Here is a 26,423-nt window from a genome sequence, read left to right on the forward strand (position 1 = left end):
AAGCAAAAATGAGTCTCTATCCTTCACCAGTGGCGTCATTGCTCTCTCCATGACTATTGCTAGTGGAGATAAAATGGAGTCAACTAAGGGTACTTTCACACTAGCGTTTTTCATTTCCGGCATAGAGTTCCGTCAAAAGGGCTCAATGCCGGAAAAGAACTGATCAGTTATATCCTCATGCATTCTGAATGGAGAGTAATCTGTTCAGAATACATCAGGATGTCTTCAGTTCAGTCATTTTGACTGATCAGGCAAAAGATAAAACCGCAGCATGCTACGGTTTTATCTCCGGCGAAGAAAACTGAAGACTTGCCTGAATGCCGGATCCGGCATTTTTTTCCATAGGAATGTATTAGTGCCGGATCCGGCATTCAAAATACCGGATCCGTCCTTCCGGTCTGCGCATGCACAGACCGAAAAAAAGGGGAAAAAATAAATGCTGGATCCGTTTTGCAGGAAAGCTGGATCAGGCATTTCAATGCATTTTTCTGACTGATCAGGCATTTTTAAGACTGATCAGGATCTTGATCAGTCTTACAAATGCCATCAGTTGGCATACGACGGAACTGCTTTCCGGATCACTCTGCCGCAAGTGTGAAAGTAGCCTGAGGCCACAATAGGTCGGCCCGGCGGGTCATTCAGCGTCTTATGTACTTTTGGAAGTATATAAAATACTGCCGTCACTGGTGAACGATTAATCCGAAAATCATGAAGTTTCCCATCAATCGTGCCCCGATCTATATGTTTCTTAACCATATCTAGTATTTTAGATTTCACTTGAAATACCGGGTTTCCATTCAATCTCAGATAGGTACAGGTATCCGACAATTGCCTTTCTACCTCCCGCATATACAGTATTTAGTTTTGTCCATAATAACTATCGAGCCACCCTTATCGGCTGGCTTGATTATTAAAGTGTCATCTTCTATTAAAGGGGTTCTGCATTTTGTTTAAACCGATGATCTATCCTCTGGATAGATCATCAGCTTCTAATCGGCGGGGGTCCGACACCCGGGACCCCCGCCTATCAGCTGTTTGAGAAGGCAACGGTGCTCCAGCAGCGCCGCGGCCTTCTCACTGTTTACCGCTGGCTCAGTGATGTCACGACTTGTATCAACTGGCCTGGGCGGGGCTAAGCTCCATTCAAGTGAACAGAGCTTAGCCCCACCCAGGCCATTGATACTAGTCGTGACGTCACTGGGCCAGCAGTAAACAGTGAGAAGGCCCTCCTGGAGCACCGCTGCCTTCTCAAACAGCTGATCGGCGGGGGTCACGGTTGTCGGATCCCCGCCGATCAGATGCTGATGATCTATCCAGGGGATAGATCAGTTTAAACAAAGTGCAGAACCCCTTTAAGTTATGTATTGCTTGTCTCTCCTGTGTAGTGATGTTCTGTGATACAAGTAACTCCTTACATATTTCCTTAGTCACTAGATGAATAAATGTCTCTGCTGGATGGTAACTCCTAGGCGGAGTAAAAGTATTCTTAAGGCCCCTTGCAGATGAGCGTGTCCGGATTAGGTCCGGATGCGATGCGTTGCGTCTGCGATCAGGGAAAATCGTGCAGTCAGTTTTGACTGCGATTGCGTTCCGATGTTCAGTTTTTTCGCGGGTGCAATGCGTTTTGCACGTGTGTGATAAAAAACTTACTGTGGTACCCAGACCCAAACCCGGACTTCTTCACTGAAGTTCAGGTTTGGGTTCGGTGTTCTGTACATTTTATTATTTTTCATTATAACATGGTTATGATGGAAAATATTAGCATTCTTTAAAACAGAATGCTAAGTAAAATGTCCATTGAGGGTTAAAAAATAATAAAAAAATTACTCACCTCATCCACTTGATCGCACAGCCGTTATTGTCTTCTTTCTTCTTCTTCTTGCAATAGGACCTTTGGTGACGTCATGGTGCTCACCACGTGGTGAGCGCGGTGACATCAGCGCAGGTTCTGCTGAATGAAGATAGAAATCTTCTATCTTCATTCAGCAGGACCTGCGCTGACGGCACCGTGCTTACCACGTGGTGAGCGCGATGACGTCACCGAAGTTCCTTTTCCAGCCAGGTCCTGCAAGAAGAAGAAGAAAGAAGGCGAGCCCGGCTACGCGATCAAGTGGATGAGGTGAGTTACATATTATTTTTTTTATTTTTTTCCCACAATGGACCTTTTACTTAGAATTCTGAATTAAAGAATGCTATTATTTTCCATTATAACTATGTTATAATGGAAAATAATAAAGTAAATGGGGTCCAGGGTAACTCATCCCTCGTCTCCTTAGCAACCATGCGTGAAAATCGCATTGCATCCGCACTTGCTTGCGGATGCTTGCGATTTTCACTCATACCCATTCATTTCTATGGGGCCTGCGTTGCGTGTAAAACGCTGAATATAGAACATGCTGCGATTTTCACACAACGCACAAGTGATGCGTGAAAATCACTGCTCATCTGAAAAGCCCCATTGAAGTGAATGGGTCCGGATTCAGTGTGGGTGCAATGCGTTCACCTCACGCATTGCACCCGCGCGGAATTCTCGCCCGTGTGAAAGGGGCCTAAGTCTTAAATTCAAATCTGACAATTTAATCATGTCCACTCTTTCTTGATTAGTGCTTTCCACAGCTAATGTATTATATGGCAGTTCTTTCATGGGGCAAAATGTGCTTTTAACCTTAACTTCCGAAAAAATATAGTATCAAATCGGCAGGTAGGGCTAAAGGATAACCATTTTCCCAATGTCCATAATTGGACCTGATCTATGGGCCTTGAGGATAAATTAATAACTAGGGATGGTTGCCTACCTATGGACCTCCAATGCTTTTGGGCCGCCCCGCGTTTCCTCGTGGTGGACGCCGTCCATAGCCCCTGAAAAAGGGCGGGTCTCCTTGGAGCCATTCGTGTTGCTCCCTGAACTTGAGGTATGATAGTTTCCAATCCTGAATCCTCCCCTGTAACCAGGTCGATATCTTTGTAATGTATTCTGCCATCTGTATACTTTATTTAATGTATAATCCTCACTACCCTGGAGGAATTTGGATCTTTTCTTTTCTTCTGTCTCTTTCCGATAAGTCACAATGTGGTTCTCCATGGACTCCTTCAGTTTAGTGAACTCATCAGAGGACAGGGAATCCTTTAATTGCTGTTCAGTACTGTCAATCTTCTCTTTTAGTTCCATGGTTGATTTCTGCCATCTATCCACAGTTAATAGTATCAGATCTAGGGAGCATTTATTAATTATTTTTTCAAAGTCCTCACAATAAGTAAGATCATCTGGAAAGAAAGTGGGACGTAAGTGCACTCGCATACCCCTCAGGATCAGACTTAATTTGTGATACTCAGCTAAAGTTTTAGCGTGTAGTTCATAGGAAGCAAGTCTTCTCCACCCTCGCTCCCAATGTCTTTTCTTAAATTCACTCATAGGGATGGTTAGGAATTAATTTGAGGATGTCACTTTAGACAGGACCCTTGCAGCGTGGTCCGCATTGAAGTTTGCTTTCTTCTGCACATGTGCAAGTCCTGATGCAACTGCAAAAGAAAGCGCTATGTTCCATTGAGGTTGCTCGAGATTACTGATGAATGGGTTACGTCAGTAATCTCTGGCTGTGGCGATCTCATGGACATGATCAGCGGCACTGTTGCTCGAGATTACCAATGAAGGGGTCACATTAGTAATCTCTGTCTGCGGCGATCTCATGGACATGATCAGAGATGTTGTTGCCCCTGTAAAGCATATTCTGACTACATGGTAATATATGCAGTACATTCAGTATTACATAGATCAATTCTAATATAATAACTGCAGGTGACAGAGGATGATGTTCTTGATGTACTGGAAGGCATTCTACAGTCACACATATCCCTGCCAAGTACACGGGCGTACACCCTAACCGCAATTATGAAACTTAGCACACGCTTCAACAACACCATAAAGTAAGTAGTCTATAAGATATTCTCCTTCAGTTAGAAAATCATCCCCTTAAAGCGGTCATGGAAAGTATGCAATGCCTGTTTTTCTGCTTTTTTTCTAGCCGTATCCGTCGAGTGGTATCTATATATGGATGCTGTCATGATGTGGAGTTACAGCAGAGAGCAGTAGAATACAATGCACTATTCAAGAAGTATGATCACATGAGGTATGAATTGTTCTGTGTAGGTCATGTGGGGACGCACATATACAGTTCTGAAATCTGTTTTGTGTAAAAATGTCTTTCCCAATAAAAAAAGAAGGGATTTCTGGCATGTTATATCTGCATGTAAGCAAAAGAAAAATTATACTGATGAAACAGCCAAAGCATGCCTTTATAATACTGCTGAAAATGAAGCCCTGTCTCAAACCCAACACACATCATTCTGTTTCTGCATTATCAATTTAGTCTTGGTTTACTTGTGCCAAAGCAACAACTCAAATGTTTTAACCACTATCGTTCCTGAACAATCAGCTGTTTCTTTCTAAAGCCCTAATATGAAGGTTTTCTAGTCAAAGTCTATCTACACTGGGGAGCCTTGGCATTGTATGTGTACAGCCACACGTTCAGGTTCCCTGACGCAGTTTTGGAAGCCAAATTTAAGTGTGGATCATAAAAGTTGAGAATTCAGAGGTGGAAGTGGAGGAGGAGGTGGAGGAGGAGAAGGGGGGGTTGCAGCCACTGATGTAGGTTGTGGCGGAAATCCTGATGGAAATAGAGCCCGCAATCCTTGGCGTCGGTAGCACCTGTGCCATCCCAGGGTACGACTCGCTCCCGGCCTCCACAACGTTCACCCAGTGTGCTGTCAGATAAATGTAGCGTCCCTGACCAAAAGCACTTGCCCATGTGTCAGTCGTTAAGTGGACCTTCCCAATAACTGCGTTGGTCAGGGCACGGGTGATGTTAAGGGACACATGCTGTTGTAAGGTGGGGACGGCACACCGGGAAAAATAGTGGCGGCTGGGGACTGAGTAACGAGGGACGGCCACCTCCATCAGGCTGCGGAAAGCCTCAGTGTCCACAAGCCTAAATGGCAAGATTTCCAGGGACAGCAATTTGAAAAGGTGCGCATTTAGTGCTATGGGCTGTGGGTGGGTGGCTGGGTATGTGCGCTTTCGTTCAAAGGCCTGGGGTATGGACATCTGTACGCTGCGCTGGGACACAGAAGTGGATGTGCTAGCTGATGGTGCTTGCGAAGGTCCAGGTGCAGGGCGGGAGGCATCTGGGCCTGCGTCTTGGACAGGGGATTGTCCAGCACGTAACACAGGGGAGGAGGAGGCAGTGGTGTGACACTGATTGTGGACCCAGGCGTTCAGCCCATCTATTAGGTGCTTTGATGCCATGTGGCCGATCATGCTGGTGGTGGTGAGGTTGCTAGTGTTCACGCCCCTGCTCATTTTGGTACAACACAGGTTGCAAATGACAATTCTTTTATCGTCCGCACTTTCCTCAAAAAAGCGCTAGACTGCAGAACACCTACCCCTTGGCAAGGGAAATTGCCGCAAGGGGGTGCTCCGTGGAACAGTTGCGGGTCTGTTTGGTGTGGCCCGCCTTCTCTCTTTTGCCACCCCACTGCCTCTTCCAGCCTGTTGCGGTGCTGCGGATCCCTCCCCCTCAGTACTGCTGTCCTCACTCAGCTTGCCTGCTTCCCAGGTTGAGTCAGTGACTTCATCGTCCACCACCTCCTCTTCCACTTCCTCACTCTGATCATCCTCCTGACTTGTTGACCTGACAACAACCTCACTTATTGACAACTGTGTCTCATCCTCATCATCAACCTCTTAAAACACTAACTGCTGTTGACTTATTGGCAACTGTGTCTCATCATCATCATCCACCTTGTGAAACACTAATTGCCATTCCCCACCGTCATCTTTTTGTAACTGTGGATGCTCAAGAGTTTGGGCATCAGTGCACACAATCTCCTCATGTCCCTCTTCAAGTGGGCTTGGCGAGAGGCCTAAATCAAGGAATGGCGATGAAAAGAGCTTCTCGGAATATCCGAGTGTGGGATCACTTGTTTGGCAAGACTTTCCATGGTGGGAGGAAGGAGGATCAGGGTGAGGATTCTGTTGACCAGACTCTTGGCTACTGTGACTGGACTTTGTGGAAGACAGGGTGGTGTTTAACTGACTGGAAGCATTATCTGCTGCAATCCAACCGACCACCTGGTCACACTGGTCTGACTTCGAGAGTGGTGTTCTGCGCCGCCCGGAAAACTGGGACATGAAGCTAGGTATCGTGGATGAGTGTGTTTCTTGTGCTCTAGCAGCAGACACAGTTTCACTGCACCCAGGGCCACGGCCTCTGCGTGCACCATCAGCAGCATGGCCACTTCTCCATCCCTTACAGCTCGCCTTCTGCATATTAAATGGTATATATGCTTGCAAGTATGTCACACGTACAGTAGCGCACATTTTGTAAGTGTATGCGCAAATAAATTAAATTGAATGTCACTGATATTTAGGATATGCAAACGTTATACAGGAGATAAAGAAACATAGAATAAACCCAGGGTGTCCCAAAAAAAAGGGGAGGAGAAGGGCGGAAACACGTTGTCCACCCAAAATACCCCCAATGGGGACACACAAAGATAAAACTCGGCAAAAAGCTCCCGAGCTAAATGGCAGAAACAAAGAAAGCGGAGCTCATTGTACCAAAAAAATATATAATTTATTGAGACATGATAAAATGACATAGGTAAAACACATGAATAAATGATGCCATAGACATGGTTAGGAGCGGAGGACAGAAAACGAGACACCACCCTGGGAGCAAGAGCACACGGATCTAAAAGACATGGTACAAAAAGAGTGTAAGGCACATGAACATCAATGTGGAGTCAATGCTCAAATCCATGTGCAAGATACAAAAATAAAGTACCAGGTGGGCCACCTGTCTGACGCATGAACACCTCTGTATAAATAATCGTTGGTGTGCAGACAGCCAGTATGTTATGAAATTATTGTGCTGCAGACCAATGAAATGTAAAGATGGATAACGGTACGAAGGTACGCCGAAACGCGCGTTGGGGTAGCGCCACCCTGGTCGTTCTGGCACACGGTTCTTTTCTCTGGTGAGTTCCTGTCTCCCGCTGTTTCCCTCTGGTTACTTTTATTATTGTTATCCATCTTTACATTTCATTGGTCTGCAGCACAATAATTTCATAACATACTGGCTGTCTGCACACCAACGATTATTTATACAGAGGTGTTCATGCGTCAGACAGGTGGCCCACCTGGTACTTTATTTTTGTATCTTGCACATGGATTTGAGCATTGACTCCACATTGATGTTCATGTGCCTTACACTCTTTTTGTACCATGTCTTTTAGATCCGTGTGCTCTTGCTCCCAGGGTGGTGTCTCGTTTTCTGTCCTCCGCTCCTAACCATGTCTATGGCATCATTTATTCATGTGTTTTACCTATGTCATTTTATCATGTCTCAATAAATTATATATTTTTTTGGTACAATGAGCTCCGCTTTCTTTGTTTCTGCCGTTATACAGGAGATGTAGCGCAGGTAATGTCGCTGTCACCAGTGGCTAATAAAAAATTACAGGGAATGTCACAGCTATTTGGAATGCGCAAACGTTATACAGAAGATGTAGCGCAGGTAACGTCGCTGCTGTCACCAGCGGCTAACGTTATACAAGAGATGTAGCGCAGGTAATGTCGCTGCTGTCACCAGCGGCTAACGTTATACAGGAGATGTAGAGCAGGTAATGTCACTGCTGTCACCAGCGGCTAATGCTATACAGGAGATGTAGCGCAGGTAATGTCGCTGCTGTCACCAGCGGCTAACGTTATACAGGAGATGTAGCGCAGGTAATGTCGCTGCTGTCACCAGCGGCTAATGTTATACAGGAGATGTAGCGCAGGTAATGTCGCTGCTGTCACCAGCGGCTAATGTTATACAGGAGATGTAGCGCAGGTAATGTCCCTGCTGTCACCAGCGTCTAACATTATACAGGAGATGTAGCGCAGGTAATATCCCTGCTGTCACCAGCGGCTAACGTTATACAGGAGATGTAGCGCAGGTAATGTCGCTGCTGTCACCAGCGGCTAATATTATACAGGAGATGTAGCGCAGATAATGTCCCTGCTGTCACCAGCGGCTAACGTTATACAGGAGATGTAGCGCAGGTAATGTCGCTGCTGTCACCAGCGGCTGACGTTATACAGGAGATGTAGCGCAGGTAATGTCGCTGCTGTCACTAGCGGCTAACGTTATACAGAAGATGTAGTGCAGGTAATGTCGCTGCTGACACGTGCGGCTAAGAAAAAAATTACAGTCAATGTCACAGATATTTGGGATGCGGAAAAATTATACAGGAGATGTAGCGCAGGTAATGTCACTGTCCGCAGCGTCTACGGAAAAAGTACACTGGATGTCACAGATATTTTTAGGATGCGCAAACATTATACAGGAGATGTAGTGTAGGTATTGTAACTGTCCGCAGCGGACACCATCTACAGAAAAAGTACACTGGATGTTAGAGATATTTTTAGTACGCGCACACGTTAAACAGGAGATATAGCGCTGATATTTTCGCTGTCCGCAGCGTCTACGGAAAAAGTACACTGGATGTCACAGCTATTTTTAGTATGCACACATGTTAAACAGGAGATGTAGCACAGATAATGTCGCTGTCCACAGCGTCTATGGAAAAAGTACACTGGATGTCACAGATATTTGTAGGATGCGCAAATGTTATACAGGAGATGTAGCGCAGGTAATGTAACTGTCTGCAGCGGACACCGTCTACGGAAAAAGTACACTGGATGTCACAGATATTTTTTAGGCTGCACACACGTTACACAGGAGATTTAGCGCAGATAATGTCGCTATCTGCAGCGGCCAAACAATTGCAAGCTATTTATCGCAGATTGCGCTAAAAATATATATTGCTGCCAGATACAACAATAGTCTATAAAAGGACTTTTGGGTCTCTACAATTGCACGCAATTTAGGCAAGGTTGCGCTAAAAATATATATTGCTGCCAGACACAACAATGAAATTCAATTCCCTACACTATCTGTCCCTTCTACAGTTCAGCTCTCCCTGACTAAGACTGAGCCGAACCACGTGTCATCGGGTGCTTTATAGCACCCGATGACGCGTTCTGGCCAGCCAATCACTGTAATGCTAGTAACCAACATGGCTACGGCATTACAGTGAGTGGCAGTACTTACCCACATGTTTATTGGCTGCGTAGCAGCCAACAAACATGCGAGGAGGAGACTCTAGCATCGCGCTCGAGCACACGCGGTATTCGGCCGAACACCGCGATTTGCCGAGCATCGCGATGCTCAAGCTGAACTGGTGTTCGGCCGAGCATGCTCGATCAACACTAGTGGCCACCAATAGCTGCTATTTCCTGTCCTCCTCCTCCAGTTGTCTCTGATTAGGATATGGAGAAGGGGGCTTAGTAGGTGAGATTTGGGCCAGAGCAGTTGAATTCAGGAGGGCATGTGCTGTCGCTGGCTGGGTACATGAGTACCTGACTCTCACACTGTTAATTACCGATAAGAGCTCATTATGTACCGGGCCAGTGGCAGAGCAGAGGGCTTGGTTGGCCCTCTGGGCATCGGCCCACCGGGAAATTTCCCTGTAAGGACTATGGCCAATCCTCCCCTGTGGAGTCAGCCAGTGAGCACAAGCCCTTCACATGCAAATATAAGTTTTTAGGAAACGATAGCCAACACTAGAATATTCCCAGCATCAGTGACGTGCACAGACATTTTGAAGGACAGGGGCTTAAGTTAAAAAAAAAGGTCACTTGTCATAATTTCTAAAAATGTTTGTACCACGAAGCTTACTTTTCTAAAAGTACTACCTTGTTTTCCATGAATTTTTTGATACTGTATTGTTTTGTGGTGGGGGACAGAAAATAATGTGGTGCTTATAGAACAGACTACACAGTGTAGAGGTATACTGTATATTGTGTGGCACAGTGTAGGCTATATGTGTATAACAAACATATTTCACATGAAAACTTACAATTACTTGGCTTGGCCCTTGGGGATCTCAGACACCACTTCAACATTTTGGCCGGGGGGCTCGGTGGAGCTGATGTTGTGTTTTATCCTAAAGAGAAAGATTTCATAATAAGGATTTGGAGAAGGGGCAGAGGGATAGCAGGGCAGAGGGATAGCAGAGCAGAGAGAGGCTGGTGCTGCTACTAGGGGGTCATACCATGGGGGGAGTAATAAAGCCCACCATAATACCCCCCCCCCAGTAGTAATAATTCTCTTTATAATAGGCAGTGCAAAAAATACCCCCTTGTAATGCCCCCAGTTGAGCTAATGTTCCCATAGTGTCTCCCATAATGTGCCAGTATAAAATACCCCTATATTGTGCCCCCATAATTTACCAGTAAAAAATGCCCCTATATAGTGCCCTAGTAGATACCCTCAGTGTCCCCTATAATTTGCAAGCATAAAATACCCCTTCTTAGTGCCCCTCGGAGATGACCCCATAGTACTCCTCTCCCCCTTTCCTCATAGTACCCACCATGTGTCCCAGTATAAAATGTCAATGTACAGAGCCCTCCATATAAAATACCCCTTCTTTGTGTCCTCAGTAGATGCCCCTATAATGCCCACCAATAATGTGTCGGCAAGAAGTGCCACTATAGTACCACCTAATAATGTGCCAGTAAAAGGTGACCCCCAATGATGCCCCCCTGCCTTAATGTGAGATTACTGCCCCTCCATCCATGTCACATCATCCCTTCCTTTTTTTTTAATTTTATTGAACAAATTGCTAGAATATACAGAACATCTGTACAGATGAAAAAGCATTCTAAAAACTTGCACAGCACCATATCTTTACATTCTCATACATAGAGCTGGTAATATACATCAGCGCACATATACTACAAATAATATAGGTTTTTATCTAGATGAAGCAGTAAGGACATCAGTGAACATATGAGCTGAATACAAAGTTTGTGGAGAAGAGCACCACGATTCCCAGACTTTCAGGAACTTGGGGGAACATCCCCGGTTTTTGAAGACTGTTTTCATATGGAATTATAGTGTTCACCAATGCCCTCCATTGACTCACTGTGGGATTTCTGTCTCCCATCCACCTAATCGCTATAGCTTTCCGTGCCAAAAATAAAACTTCTCTAAAAAATATCCTGGTATGATGTGTGTAAGTAGCCTCATCCATAATACCAAATATACACATCATAGGGAAGATTTAATAAGTCCGACAAGAAATCTGTAATTTCTTTCCAAAATGCTTGTATAAATGTGCAGGCCCATATGATATGCCAGAAGTTGGCCCCATCCTCAGCGCATCTAAGACATCTCAAATGAGTTATCCTGCCCATCCTACATAGCCGCGAAGGAGTTAAATAGCATTAATGTACAATACACAGTTGTATAAACTTATTGTTTATAGCAGGAGAAACCAGAGTAGGTGCCTCAATTGTAAGTACCTGTAGAATGTTGTTCTGGGTAAATCATGTTTATTACTCAAAAAGTCAAAAGTGTTAAAAACATGGACACTGTAGACATCCCCTAGAGTGCGGATACCGTGTTCTTTCCATAATTGACTCCCCGGTAGAGACAGCAAAGAAGGGAACATAAGGTTATCCCATAAGGGAGTCTCAGCCATACTTCCCTGACGTGTATATAACCTCTTGCAAGCCTCCCATACCTGTATCACTAATTTGTGTATCGGCAAAAACATTCGTGAAAATAGCCGAGGCTTCTCCAATACCGGCCACAAGGATTTGAGGTTTAGGTACGTGGCCAAGTGAGCCTCTGAATTAGTTAATTGTTCGGTGTGAGACACCCATGTTCTCAGGTGTTGCAACTGCCCCGCTAAATAATATAAGTGAAAATCAGGCAGAGACATTCCCCCCTCTCCCCTAGGACGACATAGGTTTATTATGGACAATTTAGGTCTATTAGTTCCCCATATAAACGGAGACATTATTGAGGTGAACTGTTTAAATATTGCCTAGGTCTAGGGTACTATATAGGATGCATGTTCTAGAACGTATAAGCATTTAGGTAATATAATTAACTTGATTAACCCCTTAGTGACCAAGCCTGTTTGGGCCTTAATGACCAAGCCAAATTTTGGAAATCTGACATGTTATTTTAGCTTAGAATAACTTTGTAACGGTTTTGCACATCAAAGTAATTCTGACATTGTTTTCTCGTCACATATTGTACTTTACTTAGGTGGTAAAATTCTTCCGATAAAATATGCGTATCTTTATTAAAAAAGTGAAAATTTATGAAAATTTGTAAAAATTGCCACATTTTCCTATTTTCAACTGCAATATTTCACATACATACATAAAAATACTATTCAATATTTTTATCAGAAATATATTTTCACATCTTTACTTTATTTTGGCTGCACTTACGCATTTTTTACTTTTTTTAAATTTTTTTAGGAGACAACATTTTAACATAAATTTTAAAATTTTTGAAGTACTGTACATATTTTTTCCTACAACAAGCCAAGTTTGCAGAAGCTTATAAGTATCAGAATAATAGAACCCCCCAAAAGTGAACCCATTTTAAAAACTAGGCCCCTTAACGTATTTATCTATGGGTGTAATGAGTTTTTTGACCCACTAGTTTTAAAAAAAAATTAATGCTAAGAAGGTGAAAAAAAAAAATTTTCATTTTTTTACACAAAAGTATTCATTTAAAGACATATTTTTCCTACAGAGCACATTATTATTGGTCCCTGATGGTTACTGTGCTCAAGGCAGATCTTCAGCACAGTAACCAGTGCGCATGTCTGCGCCATTATTTTTATTTATTTTTATTAGATGTGGGGGGGGGGAGCGCCCTAATAACTTTATTTAACACATCTGGGGACCCGATCGGGGGCATAATTTGAACTTCTCTCTCCTCTCCTGAGGAGAGAGACCTTACTGAGAGCAGCGGTGAGCGGCGGCGGCCGGCTTTCAGTCTGCGCATGCTCCGGGCCGCCGCCGCCATCTTTCTTGAGGGTAAGGGGGGTTGGGGAGTGAGGATCGGGACCCAGCTTAGGGCCAGGAGCTCTGGGGGACCCGATCGCTGCACCGGAGACTTTCTCCCTCGTCTCTTACATGAGAAGAGGGAGAAAGTTTAGTGCGGGCAGCTCAGCTGCCGGCATTTTCTGTGATCGCAGTACCCTAGCCAATGGATATGATGCAGCGAAGTTCATCGCCTGGTACATCACATGTAGAGAAGAAGGTGGGGGTATATATATGCCCATAATCACATATAGAGTACAGTTAATGTTTGCAGTAACAAAAACAAACCGCCCTTCAGGGTCGATCTGTAACGTCTCAACCTCCCATCTTAAGGATCTATGCACCAGCAGAGAGACACTTCTTGATAAATTGGTATTACAGGAATGTTGTGCCCACTGTACCCAGGGTTTGTGGGTTCTTTTAGTGAGGTCCGGGGTTAGGTGTGTCTCCTGCAGGCACAAGATATGGGGGTTAAATTGTCTGACCACAGAAAATACCATAGTACGTTTCCTGGCACTCCCTAGCCCCCTAATGTTCCAAGACATTATACGTATATCCACCATTTCAGATTATCATAAGAATCAATATGCCTCCTCCCTGCCCTACTCGTTGCAGTATCCAGAGTTTCACCGATACATAACATGGTATATATGCCGTACCTGACCTGCCCCTGTATAGAATAATGGTGCATAACGAGAAAAAAATAAAGAAAACCCTAACTGTTAATCAAAAACATACCGAATAGTATCTATTGTTCAAGTATAAGACTCAAAGAACTAACCTAGATACCCTGGTAGTTAGGATAAATCCATCAGAACTTCCGTGGCAGTAATCTCACGGGGTGTGCTAATGGCAGAGTTTGCCAGTTGCACTTAAAGAAACTGTGTTACAACATTGGAAACATGGGCCCCAACTTCAACTTACAGCAATGCTCATAGAAAATGATGTCATAGGTAGATGTATCAATAGCCAATCTCCGAGGAGAAAGTTCCTTGTGACATGTAGTCCATGACCTGTGAATCCCAAAGATCTATAAGTCTATTTGGCTCTCGGCCACATCCAGTCCCTATGAGGGGCATCTCAAGTGAGGAATTAAGACTGGAGGGACAAATGTAAAGAAAAAGACAGCAGGTATTAAGAAGGAGATAAGGAGGGCAGGTATTTATGACGAGGGATGAACAGAATAATAGAGGAAGAAGTATAGAAGTGGAATACCTCACACTGAAACCCAAAACCCGCTGTGTCTTCTTATAGTAAAGATGGTAATAGGGCTATTTTAGAAGGACATCTCATCTCGGTGCTCTTGTTGGTCTAGCTTTGCCGTCCAACCAGTGGGTGACCTCCATCGGCGTGTTTTAGAACTTGCTGATCTCTCCTTCCACGACTTGTAGCCTGGCTGGATATGCCATTGAATATGGTAGATTTAGTTTCTTAAGCCGTCTTTTAAACGCTGTAAAAGTTGCTCTACGTTTTTGCAGCTCCGCAGAGAAATCTGGAAAGAGCATGATCGTGGTATTTTCAAAACGCAGTTCTTGCTTGCGTCGAGCTAGCAGAAGTATAAGGTCTCTGTCAGCAGAATTAAGTAGACAGGCTAACAGGGGTCTTGGGGGCGCTCCCGGTGGTAATGGCTTGGCTGGCACACGGTGAGCCCTTTCAACGATAAAAGTGCAATGACCAGGAACGGGTATACGCTGACGCCACTTATGCAATGGGTCAGGATATGGGTGGATAATAGTTTGTAGTTTGTTTGTGACACCAATTGCAGCGTGCGCAGGGTAATATCACAGGGCCCTCCCAAAGTGTTATAATGCACGTCCCAGGTTAGGAATGCCAGAATGGTGTAATGGCCTATAATGTCTCTATAGGTGGTGATAATTGTGTCAACGGTGTCTCCGACCTGGGTACGGCTGGACTCCTGGCTCACTTGCAATAAATTTGAGTGTAGTGATAGTAGGAGTAATAGAGGAATTTTGCAGCAGAAATGATGTCCAGACCTTTAGATGAAGTTCAAACTTTTCTTTACTGAAGGTAACTTGAATCCAAACAGAATACAGCTTTGGTATTTGGTCCCAGCAGGTTTTGGCAATGGTTGGCAGGAATAAGTCTTCCGCACTATAAATCTGGAGCTTGCAGGATAAGACATCTGCTTAGTAGCTCTGTAACTGTGGCAGGTATTTATCTTCTGCGCTTCTCTATATCTTCTGCTTTGTGGGGGACAGACTAGCTGGGGAGGAATATGGCTTCTCCTAGGTCTCTGGACTTGACTCTCAGATATATTCTCAGGGAATGCTTTCGTCCTGGAACTCTGGAGGTTTTCTGCTTTCTTGTCATCCAGCTGAGGCTGCAGGGCTCAGACTGGGAATATGATCAATGTCTCAGCCGAGACAACATCCTGGCTTTCTTCCCTATGCAGGGGGATTCCTGAACTCTATCACACAGCCTTCCCCAACAGGGGTGGCTGGCACACTGCCTCTAACTTCCTTCCCTTCCCATACTGCAGGATGTGGGAAGAGTCCAAACCTCCACAGAGCTTAAATATACTAAACTCAAACTAATACCTTACCAACGCATTGCTGCCACCTGCTGGTCAACCCGGAAAATTACAAGGAAATTTACATTTAAAATAGTTTTAAATGCACAGTTGTGAAGACATGAGCAAAATCATATCAGATGACAAATGTAAAGGCTCTTAACAGATAGTAGCAGGGTAGAGATGTATAGTAACACAACTCTGGGGTGTTACATTAGTAGAGGAGAAAATGGCGTCCGGGAAAGTGTACTGCAGCCACGTGGTTACAAACACATTCGGGTTATTGCCCTCCACTCTTTCTGGCATTCCTATAATACGTGAATTATTGCGGCGTGTTCTGTTTTCAAAATCGTCGCATTTTTGCTGCCAGAATTCCACCTTTTTTTCCAACTCCGCTATTTGCGCGGGTATAGGAGCTGTGCGGTCCTCCATGACAGAGATCCGATCCTTAATCCGTTCCCGCATATTTTGCATGTCGTACCTCAGTAACCCAATATCCACCTTCACCTCCTCAAATTTTCCAGATAAAGACGAACGACACACAGCTATGGCTTGTAGGAGCTGTTTGGTGACCTGTTTTAGTGAGCGTTCAGGCTCCTTGGTGGGATCCCCATCAGGGCTAGGTGAGCTTCTAGTTACATCCTGTGTGAGCGAGTGTGCTCCTGAGGCAGCGCCATCTTGGCTATCAGAGCAGGCGTACTCACTGAGCTTTTCAGCCGCCAACAGCGATTTATTTTTGGACATTCTCGGTCCTCGGGGTCTTACCGATCCTCTACCCCCTGCGGACGAAATGTTTGCAATCGGTAGGTTCAGGATGATGGTGAAGTCAGGGCCTCAGCTCCAGAGCTCAGCTAAATGCGTCCACTCATGCCGGCTGCTGGCCACGCCCCCACCCCCTCCTTTTTACATCACCCCCTTCGTGTCACATTTCTTCCCCCCCCCCTCCATGGCAGCAGCACATCTTACCTCCCCCCATGGCACATTTCTCCCCCTCCATGGGCCTGGCAGCGCAGCAGCACATCTTTGCCCCCCTCCCCCTCCATGGGCCTGGCAGCAGCACATCTTACCCCCCCAATGGCACATTTCTCCCCCTCCATGGGCCTGGCAGCGCAGCAGCACATCTTACCCCCCCCATGTCACATTTTTCCCCCTCCATGGGCCTGGTAGCAGCACATCTTACCCCCCCCCCCCCCAAAGGCACATTTCTTCCCCTCTATGGGCCTGGCAGCGCAGCAGGACATCTTACCCCCCCCCATGGCACATTTCTCCCCCTCCATGGGCCTGGCAGCAGCACATCTTACCCCCCCAATGGCACATTTCTCCCCCTCCATGGGCCTGGCAGCGCAGCAGCACATCTTACCCCCCCATGTCACATTTTTCCCCCTCCATGGGCCTGGTAGCAGCACATCTTACCCCCCCCCAAAGGCACATTTCTTCCCCTCTATGGGCCTGGCAGCGCAGCAGGACATCTTACCCCCCCCCCCCCATGGCACATTTCTCCCCCTCCATGGGCCTGGCAGCAGCACATCTTAGCACCCCAATAGCACATTTCTCCCCCTCCATGGGCCTGGCAGCGCAGCAGCACATCTTACCCCCCCCATGTCACATTTTTCCCCCTCCATGGGCCTGGTAGCAGCACATCTTACCCCCCCTCCCCCAAAGGCACATTTCTTCCCCTCTATGGGCCTGGCAGCGCAGCAGGACATCTTACCCCCCCCCCATGGCACATTTCTCCCCCTCCATGGGCCTGGCAGCAGCACATCTTACCCCCCCCCAATGGCATATTTCTCCCCCTCCATGGGCCTGGCAGCGCAGCAGCACATCTTACCCCCCATGTCACATTTTTCCCCCTCCATGGGCCTGGTAGCAGCACATCTTACCCCCCCCCCCCAAAGGCACATTTCTTCCCCTCTATGGGCCTGGCAGCGCAGCAGGACATCTTACCCCCCCCCCCATGGCACATTTCTCCCCCTCCATGGGCCTGGCAGTAGCACATCTTACCCCCCCCCCCCATGGCACATTTCTCCCCCTCTATGGACCTGGCAGCGCAGCAGCACATCTTACCCCCCCCCATGGCACATTTCTCCCGCTCCATGGGCCTTGCAGCGCAGCAGCACATCTTACCCCTCTCCATGGCACATTTCTCACCCTCCATAGGGCCTGGCAGCAGCACATTTCTCCCCCTCCATGGGCCTGGCAGCGCAGCAGCACATCTTACCCCCCCCCCCCATGGCAAATTTCTCCCCCTCCATGGGCCTGGCAGCAGCACATCTTACCCCCCTCCCTGTACATTTCTCCCCCGAACCCCTCCATGATGGCACAGTGGCAGTGGCACTCACAGGTCACAGACGAGCACCGCACGACACAAGCTCACTCACAGACCGGTGAGCAGTCGCAGTCACAGTCAGCTCAGCTCCAGACAGACTCCCTTTGTGCCGCCCCACGTGACTAGTGACCCTGACTGCAGTGCTGAACACTGCTGCGTGGATGCGCCGCACAGGCCCGGCCCGGCACACGCAGGCTGGCCGGGTACCCGGCACTCGCACAAGTGGGAAAAAAAAGGGCATTAAAGGGGCAGGGGCTCAAGCCCCCTTTGAGCCCTATGTGTGCACGCCCCTGCCCAGCATCCTCAGAAGCACTGTTTGAAATGACAACCTTAACAGTTTTTCAATGTTGACGTCCCATATAGAGAATACATGTACAAACAACATTTCACATGACTGTACAAATTAGTAGCATAATTTAACTCTAAGGCCCCATTCACACGTCCGCAATTTCGTTACGCATTTTGCGGAACGGAATTGCGGACCCATTCATTTCTATAGGGCCCGGCTCCGGAAATGCAGACCCGCACTTCCGGGTCCGCACTTCTGTTCCCGAAAAAAATTGCGGACAAGAATAGGCATATTCTATTAGTGCCGGCGATGTGCGGTCCGCAAAATGCGGAACTCACATTGCCGTGTCAGTGTTTTGCGGATCCGCAAAACATGTTACGGACGTGTGAATGGACCCTAAGGGTATAGCCACACGGTCAGGTTTCCTGATGCAGTTTTAGAAGCAAAAAACAGAAGTAAATTCAAAAAAGAGAAGTTGTATCTGTTCTTTATACTTTCTCTTCTGTTATGATTCACTCCTGATTTTAGCTTCCAAAACTGCATCAGGAAACCTGACCATGTGGCCGTACTCTAAATGAAAAAAGGTGGTACATTCATACTCATGGGGATAGCAAACATAAATTGATTGTGCCTTCTGTCTCCATGCAGGCCAGCTATTCTGGAGAAGATGCCAGTGCCAGAAAAATCTACTTTAGCAGAAACTGAAGCCTGCATTGAAGAAATCAAAGAAGAAAGTGAGAACCAACCAAAAAGTATCCCCTCCTCAAGCCAGCCAGTTAGTTATGTGAGTAGACTTGGGGTCAGTTTCAGCCCTGGGACTGCTGGTTTGCTATATAAATACACATACTATAGCATGTCCAGTACAGACTACAAAGCTGGGAGGAACCCAATGAGCAATGGCATCTGATTATGCTACAGTCTTTATATCATTGTCAGTAGTTTGAATTGGGCCAACTGTCCTATTATGCTGTGGTCTATTAGCTCACCATTCTAGGAAAGTTGCAATTGTATTGCAACAAAGATATTTAAAGGCTATCACTTAGTGAGGACTGGACAACTCCTTTAAAAGGGTTTTCCAATAATTGAAGGGTATTCTCCTGTCCACAGGAGAGAGGATAACTTTAAGATTAGTGGGGGTCCTACCATTGGGACCCCCACTGATCACGAGAACAGGGGCCCTATACCAACTGCAACCCCCTTGCAGTTTACCTAAAATGACTGGAGAGGCCGGTTGCACATCTCCTGTGGATAAGGAATAACTTGTACCAACCGGAAAACCCCTTTAAATACTGATGACCTATCCCGACACCCAGGACCCGCACGATCAGCTGTTTGAGAAGGTACCAGCGGTCCTGTGAGCGCCGCAACCTTCTCCCCCCTCACCAAGCAGAGCGCTGTACATTGTACAGGTTCTTCTCAAAAAATTAGCATATTGTGATAAAGTTCATTGTTTTCTGTAATGTACTGATAAACATTAGACTTTCATATATTTTAGATTCATTACACACAACTGAAGTAGTTCAAGCCTTTTCTTGTTTTAATATTGATGATTTTGGCATACAGCTCATGAAAACCCAAAATTCCTATCTAAAAAAATTTAGCATATTTCATCCGACCAATAAAAGAAAAGTGTTTTTAATACAAAAAAAGTCAACCTTCAAATAATTAAGTTCAGTTATGCACTCAATACTTGGTCGGGAATCCTTTTGCAGAAATGACTGCTTCAATGCGGCGTGGCATGGAGGCAATCAGCCTGTGGCACTGCTGAGGTGTTATGGAGGCCCAGGATGCTTCGATAGCGGCCTTAAGCTCATCCAGAGTGTTGGGTCTTGCGTCTCTCAACTTTCTCTTCCCAATATCCCACAGATTCTCTATGGGGTTCAGGTCAGGAGAGTTGGCAGGTCAATTGAGCACAGTAATACCATGGTCAGTAAACCATTTACCAGTGGTTTTGGCACTGTGAGCAGGTGCCAGGTCGTGCTGAAAAATGAAATCTTCATCTCCATAAAGCTTTTCAGCAGATGGAAACATGAAGTGCTCCAAAATCTCCTGATAGCTAGCTGCATTGACTCTGCCCTTGATAAAACACAGTGGACCAACACCAGCAGCTGACATGGCACCCCAGACCATCACTGACTGTGGGTACTTGACACTGGACTTCAGGCATTTTGGCATTTCCCTCTCCCCAGTCTTCCTCCAGACTCTGGCACCTTGATTTCCGAATGACATGCAAAATTTGCTTTCATCCGAAAAAAGTACTTTGGACCACTGAGCAACAGTCCAGTGCTGCTTCTCTGTAGCCCAGGTCAGGCGCTTCTGCCGCTGTTTCTGGTTCAAAAGTGGCTTGACCTGGGGAATGCGGCACCTGTAGCCCATTTCCTGCACACGCCTGTACACGGTGGCTCTGGATGTTTCTACTCCAGACTCAGTCCACTGCTTCCGCAGGTCCCCCAAGGTCTGGAATCGGTCCTTCTCCACAATCTTCCTCAGGGTCCGGTCACCTCTTCTCGTTGTGCAGCGTTTTCTGCCACACTTTTTCCTTCCCACAGACTTCCCACTGAGGTGCCTTGATACAGCACTCTGGGAACAGCCTATTCGTTCAGAAATTTCTTTCTGTGTCTTAACCTCTTGCTTGAGGGTGTCAATGATGGCCTTCTGGACAGCAGTCAGGTCGGCAGTCTTACCCATGATTGCGGTTTTGAGTAATGAACCAGGCTGGGAGTTTTTAAAAGCCTCAGGAATCTTTTGCAGGTGTTTAGAGTTCATTAGTTGATTCAGATGATTAGGTTAATAGCTCGTTTAGAGAACCTTTTCATGATATGCTAATTTTTTGAGATAGGAATTTGGGGTTTTCATGAGCTGTATGCCAAAATCATCAATATTAAAACAAGAAAAGGCTTGAACTACTTCAGTTGTGTGTAATGAATCTAAAATACAGTTGCAAGAAAAAGTATGTGAACCCTTTGGAATGATGTGGATTTCTGCACAAATTGGACATAAATTGTGATCTGATCTTCATCTAAGTCACAACAATAGACAATCACAGTCTGCTTAAACTAATAACACACAAAGAATTAAATGTTACCATGTTTTTATTGAACACAGCATGTAAACATTCACAGTGCCGGTGGAAAAAGTATGTGAACCCTTGGATTTAATAACTGGTTGAACCTCCTTTCTCAGCAATAACTTCAACCAAGCGTTTCCTGTAGTTGCAGATCAGACGTGCACAACGGTCAGGAGTAATTCTTGACCATTCCTCTTTACAGAACTGTTTCAGTCCAGCAATATTCTTGGGATGTCTGGTGTGAATCGCTTTCTTGAGGTCATGCCGCAGCATCTCAATCGGGTTGAGGTCAGGACTCTGACTGGGCCACTCCAGAAGGCGTATTTTCTTCTGTTTAAGCCATTCTGTTGTTGATTTACTTTAATGCTTTGGGTCGTTGTCCTGTTTCAACACCCATCTTCTGTTGAGCTTCAGCTGGTGAACAGATGGCCTTAAGTTCTCCTGCAAAATGTCTTGATAAACTTGGGAATTCATTTTTCCTTTGATGATAGCAATCCGTCCAGGCCCTGACGCAGCAAAGCAGCCCCAAACCATGATGCCCCCACCACCATACTTCACAGTTGGGATGAGGTTTTGATCTTGGTGTGCTTTGTCTCTTTTTCTCCACACATGGTGTTGTGTGTTTCTTCCAAACAACTCAACTTTGGTTTCATCTGTCCACAGAATATTTTGCCAGTACTGCTGTGGAACATCCAGGTGCTCTTGTGCAAACTGTAAACGTGCAGCAATATTTTTTTTGGACAGCAGTGGCTTCCTCTGTGGTATCCTCCCATGAAATCCATTCTTGTTTAGTGTTTTACGTATCGTAGATTCGCTAACAGGGATGTTCGCATATGCCAGAGACTTTTGTAAGTCTTTAGCTGACACTCTAGGATTCTTCTTCACCTCATTGAGCAGTCTGCGCTGTGCTCTTGCAGTCATCTTTACAGGATGGCCACTCCTAGGGAGAGTAGCAGCAGTGCTGAACTTTCTCCATTTATAGACAATTTGTCTTACTGTGGACTGGTGAGCAGCAAGGCTTTTGGAGATACTTTTATAACCCTTTCCAGCTTTATGCAAGTCAACAATTCTTAATCGTAGGTCTTCTGAGAGCTTTTTTGTGCGAGGCATCATTCACATCAGGCAATGCTTCTTGTGAAAAGCAAACCCAGAACTGGTGTGTGTTTTTTATAGGGCAGGGCAGCTGTAACCAACACCTCCAATCTCATCTCATTGATTGGACTCCAGTTGGCTGACACCTTACTCCAATTATCTCTTGGAGATGTCATTAGTCTAAGGGTTCACATACTTTTTCCACCTGCACTGTAAATGTTTACATGGTGTGTTCAATAAAAACATGGTAACATTTAATTCTTCGAGTGTTATTAGTTTAAGCAGACTGTGATTGTCTATTGTTGTGACTTAGATGAAGATCAGATCACATTTTATTACCAATTTGTGCATAAATCCATATAATTCCAAAGGGTTCACATACTTTTTCTTGCAACTGTATATGAAAGTCTAATGTTTATCAGTACATTACAGAAAATAATGAACTTTATCACAATATGCTAATTTTTTGAGAAGAACCTGTATAGTGGCAGTGTTTGGTATCGCAGCTCAGCCCCATTCACTTCAAAGTGCTGAGCTGCACCTAGGCCATGTGAAAGATGAACGTGTAAAAGCTAAGAGAAGGTCAGAGGATAGGTCATCAGTATTTAAGTCCTGGAAAACTCATTAACATAACATTTCTTCTTAGCAAACAATAAGATGTTCCATTATATGCTGAACTGTGTCACATACAGTATGCTGTATTTCCACATCTAATAGATTCAGACATATTCACACAAAAAAATGTAGCATGCCTTTTCCCATTAAAAAAAAATGTGTGCACAGAAAAAAAGCCATGCAAAAATTTTTTTTTTAAAAAATGCACAAAATTCATGGAGATGTTCACAAGCTCTCCAAAAACGCCACAAAACATTTGTGTGAAAAAAGCATTAAAGGGGTTTTCTAATGTTTTTTTTTGTCGTATTCTCAGTATCGTCCATTAATATCAGATCAACAGGGGTCTGACCCCACCCTAATCAACTATTCAGGAGTAGCCCTGGAACTATACTGCTCCAGCCACTGTGTAGTGATGGAGCTGGTAACTAGGAGCAGTTCTACAGTAACCAGCTCCGTCCACTACACAGTCGATGGAGCTGTGTAGTTCCAGCACTGGAGCTACACCTGAACGGAGTAGGACCCTCTGACAATCGAATAATGGTGGTCTATCCTATGGATAGGCCATCAATATAAAAAGTCCAGAAAATTACTGTGTATTTGGGGTCTTAATCCTGTAAATACCAGCCCATTTTCATTTTTGCATTTTTGTTTTTTCCTCCCCACGTTTCAATAGCCATAACTTTTTAAATTTTCCATTCATATACCCATATGAGGGTTTATTTTTCGCGGAATAAATCATATTTTATTACACATTAATTTACCAGGTCTTGTATTGGAAAACAGGAAAAAAATTCTTTGTGGGGTGAAATTGAAAAAACACCACAATTCTGGTGTTTTTGGGGTTTTGATATTACGACATTCACTGTGCGCCAAAAATGACATGACGTCCTTATTCTGAGACATTCACTTTGCACCAAAAATGACATGACGTCCTTATTTTTTTTTTACTACTCTAAAAAAATTTAAACCTTTGAAAAATTTAAATTTTCTTTGCATCGCCATTTCTGACAGCCATAGCTTTTTATATTTCTATATAAAGAGCTGCATGAGGGCTTGTTTTCTATGGGAAAAACTAGTTTTATTGTTACCATTTTAATCAGTTATTAAATTTTTTGGAGGAGGATAAGGTGACCAAAAATCTTGTGCTTTTTTTAAATATTTTTTATTACAGAATGCACCACAGTAAAAATATTTTATTAGTTCAGCCATTTTTGGACGTGGCAATACCTTTTATGTTTATTTTTTTTTATATGTAACATTGAGAAAGGGGGGTGGGACAACCTTTTTTTATTGGTACCATTTTTAGGGTACATACAACTTTTTGTTCATTGTTATTCAATTTTTTGGGGGGAATAAGGTGACCAAAAATTCACGTGCTTTTATTTTTTTTTTCATTACAGCATACACCACAGGAAAAAATATTTTTATATTTTAATAGTTCAGCCATTTTCGGAAGTGGTGATACCTGTTATGTTTATTTTTTTTTATTTTTTATATGTAAAATTGAGAAAGGGGGGTAATTTGAACTTTTAATATTTTTTACATAACTTTTAGCCCCCTTAGGGGGCTAGAACCTGAACTTTTTTGAACCCTTGTCCCATTCAACATAATAGAGAACTATTAAGGTGAATCAGATTCTGACACTCTACCTGCTGAGCTGTGCCTCGTGCACAGGTTTGTAGGCAGATAACCACAACAGGCCTGGGAACCTTCAGCAGGGTCCAGCCTGTCATGGTAACCGATTGGAGCCATGATATTTCACTGCGGGGGCTGTGATTGGAAGACAGAGGGAGCCGCATCCCTCTGCCTAACCTCAGATGCTGCAATCACTATTACTATACAGCCAGTTCCTCCTGGATATGGCTTAGTGCAACAGTCTATTCCATACACTCCCTCATTCACTATAACGTATGGGTGCATCAAAAGGATGGCAAAAGGGATTATGGCTTGCACTCAATTTCAGTTCATATGTTGTTGCTTTCTTCTTAATTTTTCATATAGTAGTGTATGTGGAAGGCGGCTTTCACATGACGGTATTTTGGACAGTATGTTGCATCAATATGTGTTAGTCAAAACCAGGATTGGGTCCAATACCAGAAGAGGCACAAATCTTGACGTACCTTTTCCCTGCAGGTTCTAATTTTGTTTTTGGCTTATAAATACTGAAGCAAAATGCTGACATGTCAATAGAGCCTTATTGTGTATGGAATTTTAGAATATGGGATATATACATTAGTTCAGGACTTTCTTGCAATGCATATCTCACACACTTATTCTGCAGGTTACAGACCTCTTGGGATTGTTGGAAGAGAGTTCGGATAGCTTACCAGTGACCTCAGAGGTATCTTCCATAAATCAGAATTTACCCAATGGGAGCTTGTTAGATCTTTTAGATGAAATGCCAAAATCAGGTATGTAAGTGTATATATTTGAGAACTCTTTTAACCCCTTCCCGACCGCCCATTTACATCAGAAGTTGACTATTTGAATATGGCGCTCACTCTTGAGCACAGCAGCAGACTCTCGGGGCTAATCAAATTTCTGGATAACCCCTTTAATATAATTTAAACATTAGGTCATTTTCTGATGACACATGCATTTTAAGCTGCAATACCATCACAACCTATTGACAGATGTACTGCTAGTTTGTATTTCGTTGTAGAGAGAAATGTACTAGATGATTAGCACAGACATAGACATTCCCTGCTTTATGATGAAAGTGCTTTATAATGGAACAGCTATAAGGCGCACACTGTGGACTGTGCACCATTCATCAAGACCATTCATCAGTTCGAAGAGGATACTTTTTTTTATTGATGCTGCTTAGAAATGATCATGCAAGCCAGACATGCTGTATGCATAGGTCACCAGATATTTTTCAGTTTTGCAAGTGTTGATGGAATATATAATACAATTTCTTGGTAAATGGCAGTGTGTTAATGCTCTTAAGTTTTCCTTTGTACAGCAGCTCTACCGTCACTTGTTGTCTATAATAATAATGGATTTCAAGTGGAATTCTCCTTCACGCGTCAACCATCGAGCCCTGCCCTACTAGTCATCAATTCTTGTGCCACAAATTCCTCATCTAGTGATGTCTCTGACTTTCAACTACAAGCTGCTGTGCCCAAGGTTGGTCTGGAAAACTAAAGAAACCTGTGTGTTTCTGTTTACTGTACCATTTTATTGCTTACTGTGTACCTTTGGGTGAAAATGGGAATTTTCGCCTTCCATAACTCATGTAGATTGGGTTCCATGGCAGATCTTCAGGAATCTCATGACCATCTTCCATGCTATTAAGCTTTTAGCACCTGAACAGAGTTGTTTCATAATCTACTCCTTCCTCTACATAAGCAGTCTCTCTCTACTGAATATCTAGCAAATACAATATTTATTTATAGAGACGATGCAGATCAAAACATGGTTATGAAGTTAAAGAAATTCTTTCATTGACATCTATTTCATTGGTCTTAAAGGAGGAGATGTCCCATCTGGAAATTTATGGCATACAACTGCGCAGCCTGCTCTCCATTCAATGCAATGCACAATGGG

At 44.5% G+C, this 26,423-nt stretch overlaps 1 protein-coding gene across 2 annotated transcripts in view; it reads left to right on the forward strand.

Moving 5' to 3' along the window:
* The window catches only part of AP1G2 (adaptor related protein complex 1 subunit gamma 2), an 87,206-nt gene that overhangs the window by 53,751 nt on the left and 7,032 nt on the right, over positions 1-26,423 (forward strand). For both annotated transcript variants that reach the window (XM_040416885.1, XM_040416886.1), the window contains exons 16-20: positions 3,797-3,924; positions 4,023-4,127; positions 18,749-18,884; positions 25,156-25,285; positions 25,840-26,003. In XM_040416885.1, coding sequence (XP_040272819.1) covers positions 3,797-3,924; positions 4,023-4,127; positions 18,749-18,884; positions 25,156-25,285; positions 25,840-26,003 — 663 coding nt within the window. The remainder of the gene's footprint in view (positions 1-3,796; positions 3,925-4,022; positions 4,128-18,748; positions 18,885-25,155; positions 25,286-25,839; positions 26,004-26,423) is intronic.

This window comes from Bufo bufo, chromosome 2, assembly GCF_905171765.1.
Source record: "Bufo bufo chromosome 2, aBufBuf1.1, whole genome shotgun sequence".
NCBI lineage: Eukaryota > Metazoa > Chordata > Amphibia > Anura > Bufonidae > Bufo > Bufo bufo.